General features: G+C 38.7%; 1 protein-coding gene across 2 annotated transcripts; it reads left to right on the top strand.

The window, feature by feature from the left end:
• Positions 1 to 598: 598 nt before the first annotated feature.
• Positions 599 to 18,591, top strand: LOC116709469 (protein FAM163A-like). 2 transcript variants are annotated; one of them, XR_004336878.1, is made up of 5 exons: positions 599 to 912; positions 1,470 to 1,522; positions 13,288 to 13,402; positions 15,121 to 15,825; positions 15,955 to 18,591. XR_004336878.1 is itself a non-coding variant. In XM_032548010.1 (4 exons), exons 3-4 carry the CDS (start codon positions 13,310 to 13,312, stop codon positions 15,490 to 15,492), a joined length of 465 nt encoding a protein of 154 aa, XP_032403901.1. In that variant the 5' UTR covers positions 599 to 912; positions 1,470 to 1,522; positions 13,288 to 13,309; the 3' UTR covers positions 15,493 to 18,591. The 2 variants fall into 2 exon arrangements, 1 of the variants encoding a protein (XP_032403901.1); XM_032548010.1 differs by having other exon boundaries at positions 15,121 to 18,591.
• The last annotated feature ends 325 nt before the right edge of the window (positions 18,592 to 18,916 follow it).

Below are 18,916 nucleotides of genomic sequence, written 5' to 3'. Positions count from 1 at the left end.
TTCACCTATGTTTATTTATATTGGAGTGTGATGTCTTGCTTTTCAAGATTAGCCTACTTCATGTTGACATAAAGGTTATACAGGTCTGAATGAAGTTGTTAAGGGTGCGGAAAGGGAAATCAACTATCCAAATAAATATTGTTCAAATTTAGCATAAAACATTGGGGTAACTGTAGTTTCACATTGGCTCAGACTGGTTTGAAAATATTATATTCCAAGACAGTCAAGGCACTTTGAACTCCATTTCTGCAATAATGTAGTTCAAAGTGCTTCACGTCATAAACCATTTATGAAACATAGATGTTTCTATGTAATGTTTATCAACATTACATTTTGATAAACATTATATTTTGTCAAATGTCATCATCAAAACCAACAGGTAAATAAACATCAAATATATTGATCAATGTATTGATAAATGAAATCCTAGTTTGTAATTTTTTTTTTTAAATTTACTCAGCTAAATTGGGATCACTCAGAAGTGACACAGTCGTTACCCTGAGTGTTTCTGTTAATCCCGCCCCACCGGGACCACTCGGCGGCAGCGGGTGTCAAACCTCCCCCTCTCCACCGAGGACGCAGCCATGCCGAGCTGTGACGCTCCGCAGCCGGGCTGGTGCTGCTGCTGCTGCTGCTGCTGGCGCCTCGCCTCGTCCGTCTCCAGCTCCTCGCGCTCAGGGGAGCTGCCATGAGATCTCCTCGCGCTCCTGCTCACCTGCATCTGGCTGCTAGAAGACGCGCGGGAAGCGGGAAGCGGGACTGACCAGCCGCAGATCATGACTTCATAGGTTTCTGGATCGGAAAACGGGCTCCGGGCATCTCTAATTGCACTGACCGGTGCCGGGGGTCGAGATCTCTGGACCCTGAACCCGTCACTCAAACAGGTTGTCGGGGTGTTTGTCACTCTGAAAGGTAAGGCATTCAATTGATCCGAATGGATTCCTAATTAGGTTAAAATGGGCTTAATGAGGGCTGCGTAACTGACCTGGCAACCTGTTCAAACAGCACTTTCAAATGCGATTAATTCAGCAAAACTATCATTTAAAGTGGCTTTTACTGTAATTATAAGACTGTAAGGTCAGTGGAATTATTACAGTTTATTTTAATATTTTATATGCATAAAAAACGAAAATAAAAGTAGAAAATTCTTCTTTAATTAAACCACACACTAGTAATGTATGTATTAGTGAGTTACAAACCCTCTTAATGAGTAAATGGCACCAGATATATCATTATTATTATATAAACTGACATAGTAAATGTGTAAGAGAAGGACGGGTAAATGCAGAACCTGAAAAATGAGATGAAAGTGATAAATGAAGGGATGCAGTCCCCATCCTAACAAAGACAGATCTGTGTTTGTGACTCTCTGCCCTCACCTTGGCTCAGTCTGGCTGCTGGGGGCGGAGGTGTCTCCTGACATCACGGCTGAACCTGAGCTCATCCCTCTTTCTTTCCCCCCCTCGCAGGGGTCTTCGGGGCACAGCCGAGGATGCTACCCCCCAGATGGTGACTCCGAAAGGTAGAATTTGTCGGTGGCATGAGTGATGTCTCGTTCGAATGCGTTCACGAAGTTGCAGGTGCAAACTGGACAGATGAGTCCGTGTTGTTTTTGGAAGGGAAGGTGCTTCTTCTTCGCTCGTAGGTCAGCCGAGGTCTAAACAGTTGATTTTGGGTTTTCTTGGCACAAAAGCAAACCAAAACTAGAACTGCAAGCAGTTATTATGGGTTCCTCGCAAGGCCCAGCAGGTCATCATCACGCCTTTTTCTCTTTCCTGCTGGATTTGTCCTCCCGTGCTCTGGCAGCAGATATCTCTGTCCCGAATCCAGTGGAGCTGGATCTGTTCCTCTCCTCACACGCCCAGCTCAGTGCTCTCAGCGGCGGACGAGGCGGAAAAAGTCCAGATTTTACTACATGGCTAAATTGCCCCTGTGATGGAAAAATATTGTTCAATACTTGAATAATTGAAGCCGCAGGCTTTAAATTTTGCAGGGAGAAACTCGCTGTGATTTCCAGCGCAAAGTTGGCCACCTCAGCAAAATATTCATATTATTATTTCAGAGTGGATATATCAGGCATTGCTGTCGTCTCTTGCTCTCTCTTTCCGCCTGTGTGTTTTGTGTCCCAGCTGTCACTGGTTGTAAAATCGTCTCATAGTGTCTTTTGTTTTGAAAGGAACAAACGTAGCTTTCATCAATAACTTTTAGAGGTAAAAAAGCTCGATTTTTGGGGGATGTTTCTTTGAAAATGTATAACAAGTGTTTTGCCCTTCTTAAAAACAGAGATGCAACATTTAGTCCATCATTCCTGCCACTTACTCACATGTTTCTTGACATATTTTCCTCCATTTCATGCATATAAACAAATCATTTTATACCTACAGGGTTCCTCTAAAGTTTATAAATGTCTGGGAAAGTTTAGAGTACAAAAGATGCAAAAAATCTTTTTTTTTCAGACTTTATTCCCTTTCACATTGTCCAAATGTTGAGTTCTTCACTGTATCCTATCCTTCTTTCGCCCTTTCTTCTTTGTTCCCTTGTTTCCTTCCATCTTCTCTTTATTATTTCCTGCCTTTCTTCCTGTCATGTCATTCTCTCCTTTGTTTCTTCTCTTTGCTGTCTTTCCTCTTTCTTGTTTATTTCCTTGCATTCTGTCCTTCCTTAAAGTTCCTTAAAGTTTTTTTAAAAAAACTGAAAAGTGAGAAGAATTGAGATAATTGGAAATCTTTGGAAAAGTCCAGAATGTTTAAAGGAAAAACGTAAAGGAACTTTGTACACAGTTATTGGTTTGTTTTTCCTGGTTTCTGAAGAATTATGGGGATAAAATCAAATACAAAACATACAAATTTTATGTATATTTATTTTAGATGTTTCTTCTTTCTGTATTCAAAGAATTAAGATAAAAAACTAGCAAAGCTTTCAAAAATGGGAAAGAGCTGAAATGACCAGCACCCAAACCAGTTGTGTAGACTTAGTACCTGGTGAAATTAATTGTATTATTCAGGTGCTTATTGCGCTGGATGTTACACCTTTCTTCATCCTGTGCTTGTTTTTTAGTGTCCTCTAATGCCTTTAATGTTTCTAAGTGGCAAAATGTCTCATATGTGGAAATCTAGTAGCATTTGTTCATCCAGCTGACTGTCAACGTGCAGCAACATGTGGGGGAAGGACAGTTCCTCATTTCTCCACACACTAAACATCTATTTAAGAGAATTGCATGAGAGAGACTGAAGTTTGAAGCTGCTTGGGATCGGATCACTTCTTTCCTCCAAGGCCACCAAGAGAGTCATCACAAACACTTTCACATCTAGTATCACCTACATAATTACTTCATAATGCAAATGGATTGGCTTCTTGCTGTGTAAATCATCACCTTTTTGTCTCTTTGCACATTTTACTCTGACATAGGTTGGCTTCCATGTTCACATTTCAGCTGCACCGCAGACCGCATATTCCCATGTGTCTTTTCTGAGCTGTAGCTCACCTACAGACCTGCATCTTTCAAAATAATCTCCTTTCCAACTGCCAACATGAACAGCAACTCATCCGTGACTGAAAAACTGTCACAGACTGAAAAACAGCGTATAGAAAATGCCTGCTTTGGCTGACTTATTATTCTTGTTTTTGAGATTACTTATTGCCTTCTCCAAGTACCATCAAGACTCTTATTGCTTTGTAGTTTAGGAGAGTTGTCTGCAACAACATGCTTCGTGCACCCACTCATACCTGCTGGGTCCAAAACCTTTATTTGTTTTTTCTTTTGGAAAAGTAAAATATACACATATATTTCATTTTTGCATGCTCAACTACAAACTAAGCTTGCAATATTTCAATGAAATGACCAAAATGGGCTTTTGTTGAAAGCCCATTTTGAATGCGTTGTAAGTCTTTGAAGGTTCCAGATTTTTTGGGGGGTCATTTTTTTTCTATTATTTGATCAATAAAAATTGTCGGTCTTTAGCAACAAATACGAGGTTTATGCCTTTTTTTTTTTTTTTTCAAAAATGCTTGCTGTCTGTACTCAAGTTTAGTGAACTGATGCAACTAGATGTGCTTTTGAGTAATAGTCATAGATGTTCATGGTCCAACTTATGATAAAATTAATAAAACTGCCTTAAATTACCTCTAAGTCCTGCATGGTTTTACAAAATGATTCCGGAGTGTACATATATGAAATAAAAGTAGCAATAAAATAGGTCAACAGAAAAAACTGAGCTGCTACCAATGATGATTTTGATTGTTGACTAAATTATTAAGACTTTGCACAGTTTGCTGAATAAGTCAACAATTATTTCAATCCGTCTCTATTTCCTGCTGGATCACCTCCTGTTGTTAGTGCTGGATTATATTTCACCACATCTGTTCATGTCTGCGGATGTAGGCAGGAATATAATTATTGCATAATTAGGCATAGTAACGTAAAACAAGGATTTTATGTACCTAAATGCAAAGCTTTACTTAAACTTATGTAGTCAAACTTACTACAGATGCTTTAAAACACAGTTTGTGGTCTGTAAAAATCTTTATTTTTGGTGGAAAAAATGCAGGGTTTGATTCAGCATCTATTCTGTGAAGCGCTCCAGTTCCTCCTGTAGCAAAAAAGCCCCACATTATCGCGCTTCCTCTACCGTTCTCCCACCTTTTGATGGTCCCTAAGCACTTTATCAGCTTGTAATTGGCTTAAATGTTTGTTTTGGAGTAATTTTCCAGCCCATGTTGGTATTTCATTGCAAATAATGACATTCTCTTACCAACTTCAGCCAGTATCTTCTCTATTTTCTTTTTTTCATTCTGTCTTTTATCAGAGACACAGAACCAGATCCTTCTTAATTTTCTGTCATATTATTTAAGAAGTACTGGAATGGTGATTTCTGTACTTTTGTGAGGCTAGTAGAGATGACACTTTCCATATTTAATAAGCTAATGCAGTATCTCTTCCTACCTTTCTCTCAGCAGGAGTTTGAACAAATTTTGTACCTAAATGTCAGAATATTCCCATGCACCTCTGAGTTTCCTAATTAAATTTTCATTTCAAAGCTTCTGTAATTTCCATGGCTCACTCAAGAATCATCTGGGAGAAGAAGCGTCTAATTTCAGAACACAAATCAGCATCCCACATAAAATGTATCAGAGAAGATATTTCTTTATTTTATTTTATTTTTTACTTCTACCCCCTCACTGTTTGATTCATTTGTGGCTGTGTGTGGGGGTGTGTATGCGTGTGTGAGCTACATGTGAGGTCTTGCGCATGCAGCTGACTGCTGCAAGGATTGTTTCATTTCCCACAGAGAAAACGAATTAAATTATGACACCTTTCTGTGCTGCCTCTCATCTGCTGCTTTTCACTCTGTCGAGGGATGACAAAGCCGCTAAATATAGGTCCACAAGTGGAGTGTGAAACCTCTCCACCTCGCTCCGCGTTCGTGTGGGTATATGGCAGCCGAAAACAAGAGGCTGTCGTGGCAACCTGAACAAAGGTTTAATCGTCTCACAAAGCAACGCGATGTGTGCGTTTTTGAAGTAAAGGAGAGAAAAGAGTAAAAAGGGGTCATTTTAATTCAATACATTTACTCGCGTGATGGTGCGCAGGGGGAGAGGAAGGACTGGAACAATAAAACCAACTGATTCCCTAGCAGGAAAGAGCACAATTGCATTAAAAATGATGGCAGAAACATCAAGTCTCTTACATGATTCAGAAAAAAAAACGCGCAACCCTTTGCGTTAGCTGCAGTAATGATACAGAAAAAGGTTGATTTGGTTGTCGTTTCAAATAGTAATTATCCCCAAATTGCACAGCGAATGGATTCAATTCATCTGCTGTAACACTAACCCAGAGAGCCAGACATCCCCAACGCTACTTTAATTATTTCGGAGCGCACTAGATATTTGTTCAATTTAGTAATTAGTTTTTATAAATTATTAAGAACTTAATTAGACTTCAAAGGGCAACAGATCCAATGCATTTGGTTCTGAACACAGACAATTCATGTAGTTATTTTTGTGAAGAAAAGATTTTTAAATACATAAATGAAAAAGTATTCCACTCCATTTATAGATTTCTCTTCCTTTGCTTTAATGTTTCAGCTTAGCAACCAAGCTTGATGAGAAAAAAGCTTTCAAAATTAATTTGGTCATGTATGGAAAAAGTTCCACTTTTTTCCCACCATATTTCAAATATTTTCGGAAAACTCTTGGAGAAAATCAAGACGTTTCTGCCAAATGTGAGGTGGGACTTTGTGTTCTTTTTGGCCAGCAGTGGCCTTGAAACCCCCCCATGGAAACCGTTTTTCCAGCCTCTTTATTATTGTTGAACAATACTTTACTGAGGGAATAGAGGGCTTAGGTGTTCAGTGTTTTTGTTTTTTTGTGCCTTCCTGTTTCTTCCCTCCTGGAGTCATTTTGTTACGCTGACAGCTACTACAAAAGTTAACAATAGTTCTATGTTTCTCCATGTACAGATAATAGTTCCTACTGTGGTTTGCTGGAGTGCAAAAGCCTAGAAGTGACATTGCATCCATTGTTCTAGACAGATAGTCATCTTTCTCGTCTGTGGGTCAGTCGTGTGTATAATTCAGCACGGTGACACAATGGAGAGTACTGCATGGGGGAAGCATGCATGCTCGTTTACACTTCATTTTATCTTTCTCTGATTATGTAAGAAGTTGGAATTTGTCCAGTCACATCGGCATGTCTGCAGACTCTGGGGAATTTAATGTTTCAGCCTTGTTAGACTTTCAGCAACCTTTGATACTGTTAGCCACACACAGGTGTCCTGATTAACAGACTTTATCTCTTTGGTTTGGATCTCTGGAGCATCTTCCCAGTAGATCAGTAGTCTTTCTTTTTATTGATTCGATGTAATGTTGTAATTTTTAGACGTCTTATTTCTACGCTGGGTGGTTGGATGGATGGATGGATGGATGGATGGATGGATGGATGGATGGATGGATGGATGGATGGATGGATGGATGGATGGATGGATGGATGGATGGATGGATGGATGGATGGATGGATGTCAGTGAACAACTAGACCTTTGGTTTCATTACCTAAGGTCATACCATTTTCTCAGTCTCATTTCTCAGGTAAATTTTCGAATAGTGACGGAACGATGCGAAGATTGAACAAGTTGTTGTTGAGAATTTCAGTTCTGATCTGGGAAGTGCGCCACAGCTACAAAGCAAAACTGTAATCAGAATAAGCAAAAATAAATATAAATATGTCACTCTAAGAGACGCGCTTTACATTTTTCATTTTTTGAATTGATTCACTTGGATGAATTACCTTTTAGATGATACTCGCATCAATTAAGATGCAAATAAAATCATAAACCTTGAGTGTTTTAATAGATGCATCTTAGTCACATTGTTTTGACAAAGGAAGACAAACATTATTATTATAACACCTTTTTATCTGACTCTCAAGCTGAGGAAGACGTGTCTCTTAGAGCCAATCAGTTCATTAAGTCACCCAAACACTTTGATTTATAAAAAAAAAAAATGCTAATGCAGTTTATCAATCAAGTGTTTGAAGGTTTAATTTTTAGCACATCAACAAATAATTTAATTTCACTGCAAATTAATGCTTTGTGGAAATTACTTAGGGCATAAAAACGGCATAAGTAGCACTCAGAGGGAGATTTTAAATAATCAAAATATAATTAAATGTTGCACCTCAGCTGAGAAATCTCTGCGTGTTTTAGTTAATCAAGTTGAACAGTAGACAAACAAAATTGCCTGGTGTTGTAATTACTATAATGGGAGTGTTTAAAATTAATCATTCTGCATGAGGTGAGCCACATAAATCATTCCAAATTAGTGTCAAAATAATTTGTTTTACATGCTGATTTAACGGGTTGTCCTCTGCAAGTGCTTTTGTGTTGGTTTTCTGAGCTGAGATGGTTTATGGGTATTTGATGCTTCTCTCATTTCTAGTGAAATGGAGGAATTCACAGCAGCCACTTGCAAAAGTCTAGACACCCCAGGAGCGTTTTTAAAATTACGTCACATCACAGCTATCAACTTCTCTGTGTTTTATTGGGATTTTGAGGGTTAGACCAACACAAAGTGCTGCCAAATTGAGAATTGAAGGAAAATTATATAGAGAAATAAAATGTTCTTTGCAAATAAAAATCTGGAAAGTGTGTATTGTAGTTTAACGCCACAGTTTTGTTAGAGAACATTAGTGAAGGGACATTTGAAGTTTGCTACAGGTGGTTTAGGGAAAAAATGTTCATGCTGAGGTTTGTGGCTGTAATATGAGGAAATGTGCAGAAGTAAAAGCACTATGATTACTTTTGCACTGTGCATTTCTTTCACACTGGAAACTTTTCCCTAATCTTGGAACCCGATGAAGATTAGATAGACAAACTGTTAGATAATCTTCTGAGTGTCTTTGCTTTCTCTCTTGGATGTGATTACAGTTTGGATGACTTGATTCTGCTTCTTTTTTTTTCCCAAACTCTTTTTTCTCATATATTTCTGCCAATCAGAGCTTTTTGTTCAAGACTTGCCTGGAATACGGAGAGGAAAAAACAGGTGTTCAAAATTCAAGCACGGCTTTTTTAAAGATGGTTGTGACTAAATTTGTCTCATTTATGAGCCTGGTGTTTTCTTTTCAGAAAATGTTATAATGGGAACTCTCTGCACAGCTTTTAGAGGTTATTTTTAATTCAAGCCAATCTGGTTCTATTTATTTGTACAAATAGAAAGCCATCTCACGGAAGCAGAGGAAAGCTTAGGATGAGTGGACTTCACTCAAAAGATGCATGGATAAAAGATAAAAACTGCAAATATCTTTCCTAGAAATATAATCTATGTTGGTGGTAAACAACTTCAAGGTTTCTCATTTGGGATGGAAGGCAAAGTAATGCCAACCATGGCAAAGTGTTGTTTTTTTTTTTTCTGAAACAGTAACATTGCAACACAATTCACCAGGCCGCATGGATAAATGCATCGTGAATAGTAACATTGTCTTGGAAGTACACATAAATAAAAAAGTACTGCTTCGAGCTGTGGAACTGTACGGACCCATTCAGAACAAAAGGAGAATATTGCCAAAATGTCGTTTATTTCAGGAACTTTATCACTAAGAGAAACATGTGATATTGATTAATTACACACAGACGTTTGAAAGCCTTTATTTCTGTTGCTTATGATCATTTTCCACTTACAGGCAGTGATGTTACATAGTTACTGACGTCGGACCACTTTTTTCAGTAATGAGTAATCTAACGTGTTACTATTTCAAATCCAGTAGTCAGACTACAGTTACTTATCGAAGTTACTTTGCGTTACTATTATCTTTTGTAATTTAATTGGGGAGTAACCACCGTTTCTATGCGACAGTATCAACAGCGACAGAAATGTAAACAATGGAGGGAGGAGAGAGATGCGCATTTTGTTGCAGGAACTATTTTGAGTTTCGGTCACCAAGTTCGATTTTTATAAGCAGCTTTCGGCTTGTTTTTTTCTAAGGTCGCTTGCACATTTAATGAGTCGCGGGTTGCTCTTTTTTGGGCTCGGAAATAAGCAGACATAAACCCCAGAATGTGTCTGACCTCCAGTTAGTTTTAGTCAGGCTCCCCCTGTCCATCATTTCCCGGATGATCCGTCCCGCTGTGTCTTTGTTAATGTCAATTTAATATATTACCTGTGACTGACGTCGAGCTTTGCGTTGCGCTCCAAAAAAACTGCAAACATCAAGACTAATACGAACAGCGCAATAAACATGAAAACAGCCACGAATGAACGAGTCCGTAAAGTTGTGCAACTAAACGCCATTATAATCAGTAATATTAAGATAAGTGTCACAAATCTGTGCAGCGGGACATCTGAGTTGTGGAGCCGCAGGAGGAGCAGCTGTGCGCTGCGCTCTGACAGCAAACGCAGGGCCGTAACGCACAACCTGGATGCTGGGGCAGGGTCCCCCAAAGAGATTTCACCTTTTGGGGGGGCTATAACCTATTTATAGTTTTCCAGACAACACTGGAACACACAAAAACACGCACAAATTACTAAAGTTTTTTTGTACTGTTGTTACCATTAAACAATTTCCCCTTCAGTTCAACCATATAAGTGGAGACATGTTGTTGATGTTACCATTATAAAGTAACTTACAATAAAGTTTTGGCAAAGATCAATGTAATTTTCACAGGTGGCGGAGCGATGTTGTTTGCAGCTGCTGAAAGTAACTAAAAAAGTTACTTTTAATGTAACTTAGTTACTTTCCAAATAAAGTAATCAGTAATCTAAGTTACTTTTTCAAGGCGTAATCAGTAATCCGATTAAAGTTACTTTTTCAAAGTAACTTTGCCATCCCTGCTTACAGGTGATGAAAACATGACATTTAAAATGCAAATATTACATCACACCAATAAAAACAACATTATATAATACAAAATTGTGGGTTAAATGAAAAGTATGATTAATACCTACTTAAAGGACACTTTTAATCCATTTTATTGTATTTGTGTCGGCCGTTTCCATGACTCATCATACATACAGTATGACGTTTCTGGTGAAATGTAACACGAGGTTTGGTTTGCTTTAACTATTTATTGGCATTAAGAGATTTCACCTTTTGATTTATTGCAACCTGCCTTTCTCAAAGCCATTTAAAAAAAAAAAAAAAAGCTCAGTTTTGAATGGCGCCAGAAGCCAAACCTGCTCTGGTTTTGTCTTTTTTTGTCAGAAACAGAAATTTCAGAATCAGTTTCTGTTAAATTCAATAGTTTGACCTTGTCAGAGTTAGTGTGCTGGACCTGCACTTCACCATGCATACTGTATATAACGTCGTGTTCTGTGGGTCATGAGCACAGTTGGTGCTGATGCATTCAGCATGTTAATCTCAGCAAAAGCTATTCTATTAAGACTAAGCACATATTGTAATTGAAGCTTTTAATATTCCTAGGCGAAGGTAATTAGCCGCAGGGCATCTCTCTACTTTTGAATTTCATTACAAGCACATACCTTAAGGCCATATTTAATCTTTTCTTCTTTTTTTAAAGTTTTTCTTTTTAGTTGTGTTCAGGCCTGCAGTGGTCTTTGCAGTGTCTTGCTTGAGTGACGTTATTTTTACGACCTTAAGCATAATGAAGTACTTTTCCTTATTATGAACTCAGAGGGTGTGTAGCTTAAATGCTGACGATAAACCCTATAATTTTTGAACCGCTCCTGCAAACATAGTTTTATGGGGGATAAACCAAAACAGATTAATGCAGAGCAGCGGCGGCGTGCTGTAGGTTTGCAGGCTTTTGAGAGAACCCGTTAATAAAATGAGTGGAAAAAAGTGTGAGGAGCAGACAGTAGTAATATTTCATGTATTTACCTGTGAAACATTACAGCATACGCTCAGTGAAAAAATATATTTCATCTACAAAGCAACTCCATGTCCGTTGTAATTTGAAATAGAGGCGGCCGATGTGAATTTAGTTGAATCACGATATTTTGTGATGACAATAAAAATGACGATAAGAACTATTTATAATTTCTTTTTAGATAACTGTGGCTGTTTCTTCATGGCAACACAATAATAACCCCACTAACACAAATACTGCTCTTGAAAAACATTCCAATTAGTAATACACTTCTTTCAATCAATCAGTCAGTCAAGTTTCGTTTGTATAGCACCTTTCAGCAACAAAGCATTTCGAAGTGCTTTACATCTTAAAAACACAAAAATACAAAGCCATAGGACACACAGTCAACAACATTACATTAGACATCAGAGTACGCATCAGATTATCTATTAATGTTTTATGATTATGTTTCAAAAGCAACTCTAAACAGCTGTCCAACACAAATAATGATCCGACCGGAACACGGTGCGCTAAATAATAAAACATAATTTTATCAAACTTCGAGGCAGATACATTTTCCTCGAGGAATTTTAATAATGGAGGTACTCGAATCTTTCGAGGAATCGTTACAGCCCTAGCAGAATCGAGGAACTTTAGCTCATCTACTTTCAATACCTCCTCGCCTTGCAGATTATGTTAATAAGGTTTCAGTCCATAATGAAAAATAATAACATTGTAAAGTTTCAAACTTCAGTGGCCACGAAAGCTAGCCTCTCATGCTAATGAAGCACTTTCCAAAGACACCTGATGGTTTTTTTTTTACGATTTGTTGTTTAGTTTTTGTATTCTGTTTCATATTATTATTATTATTCAAAGCTGAAGAGACGTTTGTCCTTTTCACGTCTTTGTTTGCATCACTTTGAGGAGCTCGGTTGCCCCTGACCTACAGAAAAATCTCACCTTTTTCCGATCTGTTAAGGCAACACCACTAAGCACAACCAGAATGGAAAAGTTCACGTCGCAAGAGTTACCATTAGCTCTGATTGCATAGCCAGGGTGACAGCCGTGGGGGGAGTGAGCTGTAGAGAGCTGAGCTAGTTTTAACTGCAGTTCTGAAAATTTCCAGGGAGGATCTGCAGGTGAGATCACAGAAATCTGCGACACTTGTTTCACTTTTATGGTACTTTTCCAGGCAGCTAAGCAGGAAGATTTTTCATGTGCGAAGACATACGATAGCAAAAATCTGAAGAGCTTACCACAGATGTGGGGGTGTGTGTGTGTGTGTGCTTCTGTTGACCTATATATTTTATTACTGAGACATTAGCGCTGTCTTTGCACAAAGACAAAAAAACAATACAGTATCTTTAGATTTGGCAGCACATCTAAAACCATCCGTCCATGTTTAGATCAGATTCATTCCTGTCGGAAATATCCACCAATAAATGTACAACATGATTGAAAGTAACTTGCAAGTTTGGAGAACTATATAATTCTGACATCAAAATAGGATTCATCTCAAGAAAAGCAAACGTTTTCTCACTCAATAGTGAAAGTTTTAGCTTCTAGTCACCAGCTCAAACTCCAGTGAGTGGATTGTTTTTAACTTCAGTTCATTTAGACAGCAGCATTTCACAGCTATAACCTCAGAGTATGTTAAGACACAGTAAACATTTTGTCTGAGTTCTGTTCGTCTCAGCCACCAGGCTATAGAAATGACCCTCGTGCATTATCGGCACTTTTCTGCAGATTAGCTGTGGGGCTCACTCAGACATCATCGCTCATATATACTCATATAGCGAGAAAAAAAATCAGCTCTTTTCAGTTATATAACCTGATATTTGCAGCATGCATGCTCCATCATTTACTGGGAATTCAGAAAGCCTTGCTTTCCTGTATGTGCAGATACTCTGCTGCAGCAACGTTTTCTGGCTGCTGCTTTTTTCACCTTTGTACTCTGACAAGCTCCGTTTCTCTCTCCGTCTCTTCAAAGGGTTGGATGGAGAGCTGGTCGAATGTCAGCGGGAACTATCGTGATAACCGGAGGAATTCTTGCTGGGGTGATACTGCTGTGCATCGTAGCAGTTCTCTGTTACTGTAGACTCCAGGTATCTAAGAGTTGCACACAAATCTGCCTCTCTCACTCTTTAAAAACAAAGAAAATATTTAAAATAAAAGAGCTATTCTTAAGTTGCTGTTTTATTTATAAAATGAAACTTCTTTTGTACCTGTAAAAGGTTGGCAATAATAAAAAAATATCTGCGAATGTCATCAAATTTGGATAGTTATGTAAAAACTCTTAAAATAAAACCTTGTTTTGTTGCAGCAACGTAACATTGAAAATTTAAGATAAAGGACAACTTTTGATTTTAATAGCTGTATTAAATTTTGGGCTAAGACTCAACAAAGACATATTTTCAATTTTCTGGCATTTTGAACAACCTATAATAACCTTGTTGCTCCCAAACAAGGTTCCTAACAGATGTTCTGCTGGGGGACAACATGCTTTTTGTTTTGCCCGTTTATTATTCCATGTTGTTTGTAGTTTTGGTAGTTTCATACGTTCATCATGCCCACGATTCATAAATGTATACCTGCAGGAGATGGAAGCCTTAATGGGGCTGGCGATAAGCCGTTAATAGTTAAACAGCTATCAGCCCTCGTGTTGTTTGGCATGTTTAATACTTCACCCTTGTGGGAACGGGAGCTTTACTGACAGTTTTATGCTCCTCATAAATATCACCGCCGGTCTCTCAGAGGCTCCAACATGTTTGTGGAGCGAATCAGCTTTCTGGCCGCCGCTAACAGACACGAGGGCTCCCAGCACAGGAGCTCATCGACGTCCTCCTGCTTTTCCCGTTTGTCTCGAAACAACCCGGCTGAGATTACTGACCAAAGACGGCCTGTTTTCCCACAAACCTGCCACTTTACAACAAGAGTCTAATCCTCCAGCACCAACTCATTGTTTTCTTTTTCAATCTCCAGGTAAGATGCCAAGTTTTGTGGCAAGGTGAAAATGAATCAGTTTATATCGATTTTGATCTAAAATCCATAATCGATTATTTATAAATATCAATTACTATGACAGTCCCAATATACTTTTAGTTACAATGGTTTACTTGCTTGATTTTCTTGTTCCCTAAGAATAAACCTTATAGATTATTATCTGCCTTATTATTCTGCATTTTGTGCAAAGTTGCAACATTAATGTGCAAATTAGATGCCTCATAAAAGAAAAAAATATATATGTATGAATTAAATATTAATGTTATAATTATAAAAGGATTTCTAGGGGAGAATTGTTAGTTTTATTTCTTATAGTATTATTTTCTTAGTGAATAAATGTACAAGGTGGATTTCTCACTATTTTTCAGTGTGAGATTGTTATTGTAATAATTGTAATAATAAAGATTTTTTTTTTTTTTTTTTTTAGCATTTTAGGTGTCCTAATCAGATGTATCAACAGTGAACCCAGCACAGAAACATTTTTTAAATTTTACATGAGCCTTTTAATGTGTTTGTGCGTCGTGATGTACATTAAACACTAAATGAGGAAAAGAGGAAAAAATGGGATTACTACAATAATTTCTGAATCTCGTTACTAAAAATCTTAAATGATTACGTTCATGTTTTCTTCAACACACAAGCTTATCTTCTCCAAGACAATCTTTGAACGAACATGAATGAACTCATTTCCGACTGTGCCACTTTCTCTTCAACACAGCCGAGTCTCGCTGCGTAAAACATCCTCGGAAAGTCTCTGACCCGCTCTCTCTCTGTCTCTCCCGTTCTCTCCCTCGCTGTGTTTACTGTCGACCTGCGCCAGTATTACTGCTGTAAGAAGAACGAGTCCGAGGCGGACGTGGGCTCGGTGGCGGGAGCAGATCCTCTGTCTCACTTCCCCTGCAACGCCTGCAACGCCCTGGCCATGGACGGGACCGACATCACGCCCGTCTCCCTGGACCAGCTGGACTCGGGTTCGCACCACAGCCCCTGCCCCTCGTGTTCGCCGTACCCCGTCCGCTCTGGACTCACAGACGACATGCGTAACGGAGGGGAGCGGCTGGGCTTCTACTACGAAAACCCGTCAGTGTCTCTTCCTTTGCCTGTCAACCACCCGACTTCGTCCCCTCTGAGCTACTACAACCCCACGGACGCTTTCCCTCCCCCGCCGCGCCCCTACAGCACCGACGTCTGACTCTCTCCTCACTGGACTCTTCTTCACACACATATTTACACCAACACACTTAACTTTACTTGCACAAGCCATTTAGAATAACAACAACAAAAAAGTAAATGTATTAAAACATGGCACAATTACACCTAGATTATTGCACATTCTGACTTTAGTCACAGTCACCCACAGACTCAGCCCACTGACTGAGCTCCTGTGTGGGCAACAAAATCATGCAGCAGCTCACAAACGCTGCAGCAAGAATTTATTTTCCTCTCCTGTAAAAGGCAGACTGTTCGTCCACGGCTATGGGGCTAAATCACCGGTGACTGCATCGGAGGCAAGACCACTCCACCAGTAAGGATAAACAAGATAAACAGATTACGAAATCCAAGGATTTGTAATCTGCAATATACAGTAAAAATTAAACCAACATATACATCATTTGTTTGAAGTTTTATTTTTTTTTTAGTGTGCTGTTGCTAGTCTGAAGGAGTTGAATGGAGGAGTCTCAGGGGAGGCAGAAGTTTGGCTTGGAGACTGCAGCCTCGGCGAGAGCGTTCGCTCCGGCTCCTCTGAAAGGCTGCCACTGCAGATTAAAGGATTTCTCAAACATGCATGAAGCAATCAAAGCAACACTCCAGGTATATTTTTGATGAGAGGATAACCTTATAACATGATGTAAAGCTACAAAAAAAGAAGCCAATTTTACATAATAGCCCCCTTTCAAATAAAACAACATGACTTGCCAAACCTCTGTCAGTCTAGATTAAAGTCACTTTTTAGGAAATATGCTACATGACCAGTAATCTCTGCATAGAGCTGAAAAACATGGGCTTCCCCTGCCACTAGAGGAGAATGTGCACATCATCATCGCTCCGATTGCAGAAACCTTCTGTAGGGGAGCCATATTTGTGGTTTATGAATGAGATTGCACCAAATTTGTGTAAATAAGGTTGATTAAGATTGTCGTTAGATCTGATGTGTCACTCTTCTTCTCTCAAACTGAAAGCATGAATAGTCAAGGAAATTCCTGACTCTCAGTTCAAGCTTAAGTGACTAGTGGATTTTTTTTTTTTTACCTCTCATATCAGCAGGAAGTCACATGGGAACCGAGAGTTAAAATCCGATTAGCAATGAAGGCACATGATCGATCTGTGTTCATGTGTTGCGTCACCATATAGAGGACTTTCCTCCACATCGGCTCAGTTTCTGTTTCTCTTTCTCTTTCCGGATGTTAACTCAGACACTCAAAGTGTGACCCCCGCCCTCCCTGAGCCTTTCAGCCTCCTGTACATGAGGGCTAACAGTTTTCTACTAGGCCTAGTCGTTTGCCAGTAATAGAAACTCACCGCGGAGTTTTGTCCAGAGGTGAAACAGGGAACGGAAAGGGGAGTTTTTATGCAATTTTGTGCATCTTGCAGTTTTTTTTTTCAGTTAGTTTCAGTCAACAAAGAAAGTCTCACGTGTGTTTTAGTTGTGATCTCTATTCTGGTAAATGTAAGGAAGCCAGACTATTAAAATGAAAAAGGTTTGTTTCCTGGTGTAAAAGCTGGTGGTGCTGTGAGTCTTTTCTTGTTTGTGAATTCAGACGAAAGATAACGGACGATCCTTTTCTCTTTTTGTTTAAGTGAAAACGAGAAAAAAAATCCAACATAAAGTAAGATTGTGTACTATATTTTAGTGATTTAAAATCGCCATCCTGTCTGCCACGGTACAGTAACAACATGCAGTGTTATTTCACAGTATATGCCTGAATTGATATATATTTTTGTGAAACTCCTGGTGAATATCATTGTTGCTTTATTTCCTACTCTTCTATTTAATGTTCTCTTTGTATTCCTGTGTTTTTTTGTGTTCCTGTCAGAAAAAATGCGGTACTGTAAGTAGGAACAAGAAATGTATATTTAGAGATGGAGTTTTACATTCCTAAAAAATTATGATAAAAGTTGTGCTCAGACAAACAAATATACTACTGCCAAGACTTCTATTTAAGAAACGGTATTTTGTCAGAAACAAGTGATTTGCACAAGTATTCATAGTCCGTTAACACCTTCACATTTTGTCACAACTTTCCTGTCGGTTTTGGGGTTTCATGCCGTAGACCAGCACAGAGCAGAGTCTAGTTTTGAAGTGAAAGAAAGGGGGGAAAAAACCCCAAAGGTTTTAGAATTAAAAATGTGAGAAATGTCACATGCATTTTTCATATCCACTCCCATTTTTCTTTTAAAGAAAACATCTACCGGTTTTATCCTTCCAAACTTTTTCAGGGTTTTTCTGCCCATTTTTTATTGCAAAAGAAGTTAGGTTCTGTCAAATTAGGTTGATAACATCAGCCAACATCGACACCCCCCAAAGATTCTCATTTGGATTTAGGTTCAGACTTTGACTAGGTCATTCTAACACATGATTATTCTTTTATCCATACCGTTCATTTAGCTCTGACTGTGTTCAGGGCCTTTGTCCAGGCGGAAGGTGAAACCTCTTCTCCAGTTTCAAGTGTTTTGCAGCCTCTAAAACGTTTTTCTTCCAGGGTCGCCTCCTGTTTAGCACCATTCATTTCCTGATCAACTCTGAGCAGGGAAACACCCCAGCATGATGCTGCCACCACCATGTTTCACTGTTGGGTTTCTTCCACACTTCCTGAGTTCAGAGGATTTTACTTCAGGGTGGCAGAGGAAAGGGGAATGAATGCATATAAGGATTTTTCTTTGTAAAATACTTGTGTTCGTCTGCTGCACAAAACCTCAACAACATACAAATGTGAAAAATTTCCCTGTGAATGAATGCGGTTTTTTGTTGTTTTTTTAAGGCGCTGGCCTTCTGTTGCATCACGTTGTCGACGCAGAGCTTTGCCTCATCAATTTGCTGTTTCAAACGCGCTTTTGTGTTTCTATGATGCAGCACAATGCCATTCCCTGTCTCTGGCAGATGAAGCTCTGTGCTTTTGTTCAGCGGCTTGCTCTTATTTTCAGATTTCTCTGATTTCTTTTCAGCTGTATTGATGGGTTATCTTTTGGTACACACTGTTAGAGTGAGAAAATCCATCACCTGTTCACACCTTTTTATTATTATTATTGTTATTATTTTGAGGAGAAAATAAATGTTTATATGTCTCCCTTGGCTTTTTTGTGTGTATGTGTGTGCATCTTTTCCTACTGTGACTCAGAGGGACAAGACACCATGTGTTGAAGTCACAGTTTTAGTGGAGAAACATACAGTATATATATATATATATATATATATATATTTATATATATATATATATATGTACACACACAATAAATTGACCACAAAGGGATAAATGTGAAAAAAAAACAGTAAACTCAAACACAGAAGTGAAAATCAACAAGAGAAGTGAGACTTTGGGGAAAGAAACAGTGGCTTCCTCCTGGAGAGAAATGACAGACTTCACAGTCAAATGGAGAAATTAAGATAAACTCACATT

The sequence above is a fragment of the Xiphophorus hellerii genome, chromosome 19, assembly GCF_003331165.1.
Source record: "Xiphophorus hellerii strain 12219 chromosome 19, Xiphophorus_hellerii-4.1, whole genome shotgun sequence".
NCBI classification, from domain to species: domain Eukaryota; kingdom Metazoa; phylum Chordata; class Actinopteri; order Cyprinodontiformes; family Poeciliidae; genus Xiphophorus; species Xiphophorus hellerii.
Note: the sequence above shows the minus strand (reverse complement) of the source record. Positions and strands in the feature narration are given on the sequence as shown.

Excerpts from the sequence above, each read along its gene's own strand:
- LOC116709469 (XM_032548010.1), top strand. The coding sequence starts at position 13,310 with ATGTCAGCGGGAACTATCGTGATAACCGGAGGAATTCTTGCTGGGGTG. Across the intron at positions 13,403-15,120 it reads TCTGTTACTGTAGACTCCAG|TATTACTGCTGTAAGAAGAA; the intron begins GTATCTAAGAGT and ends GACCTGCGCCAG.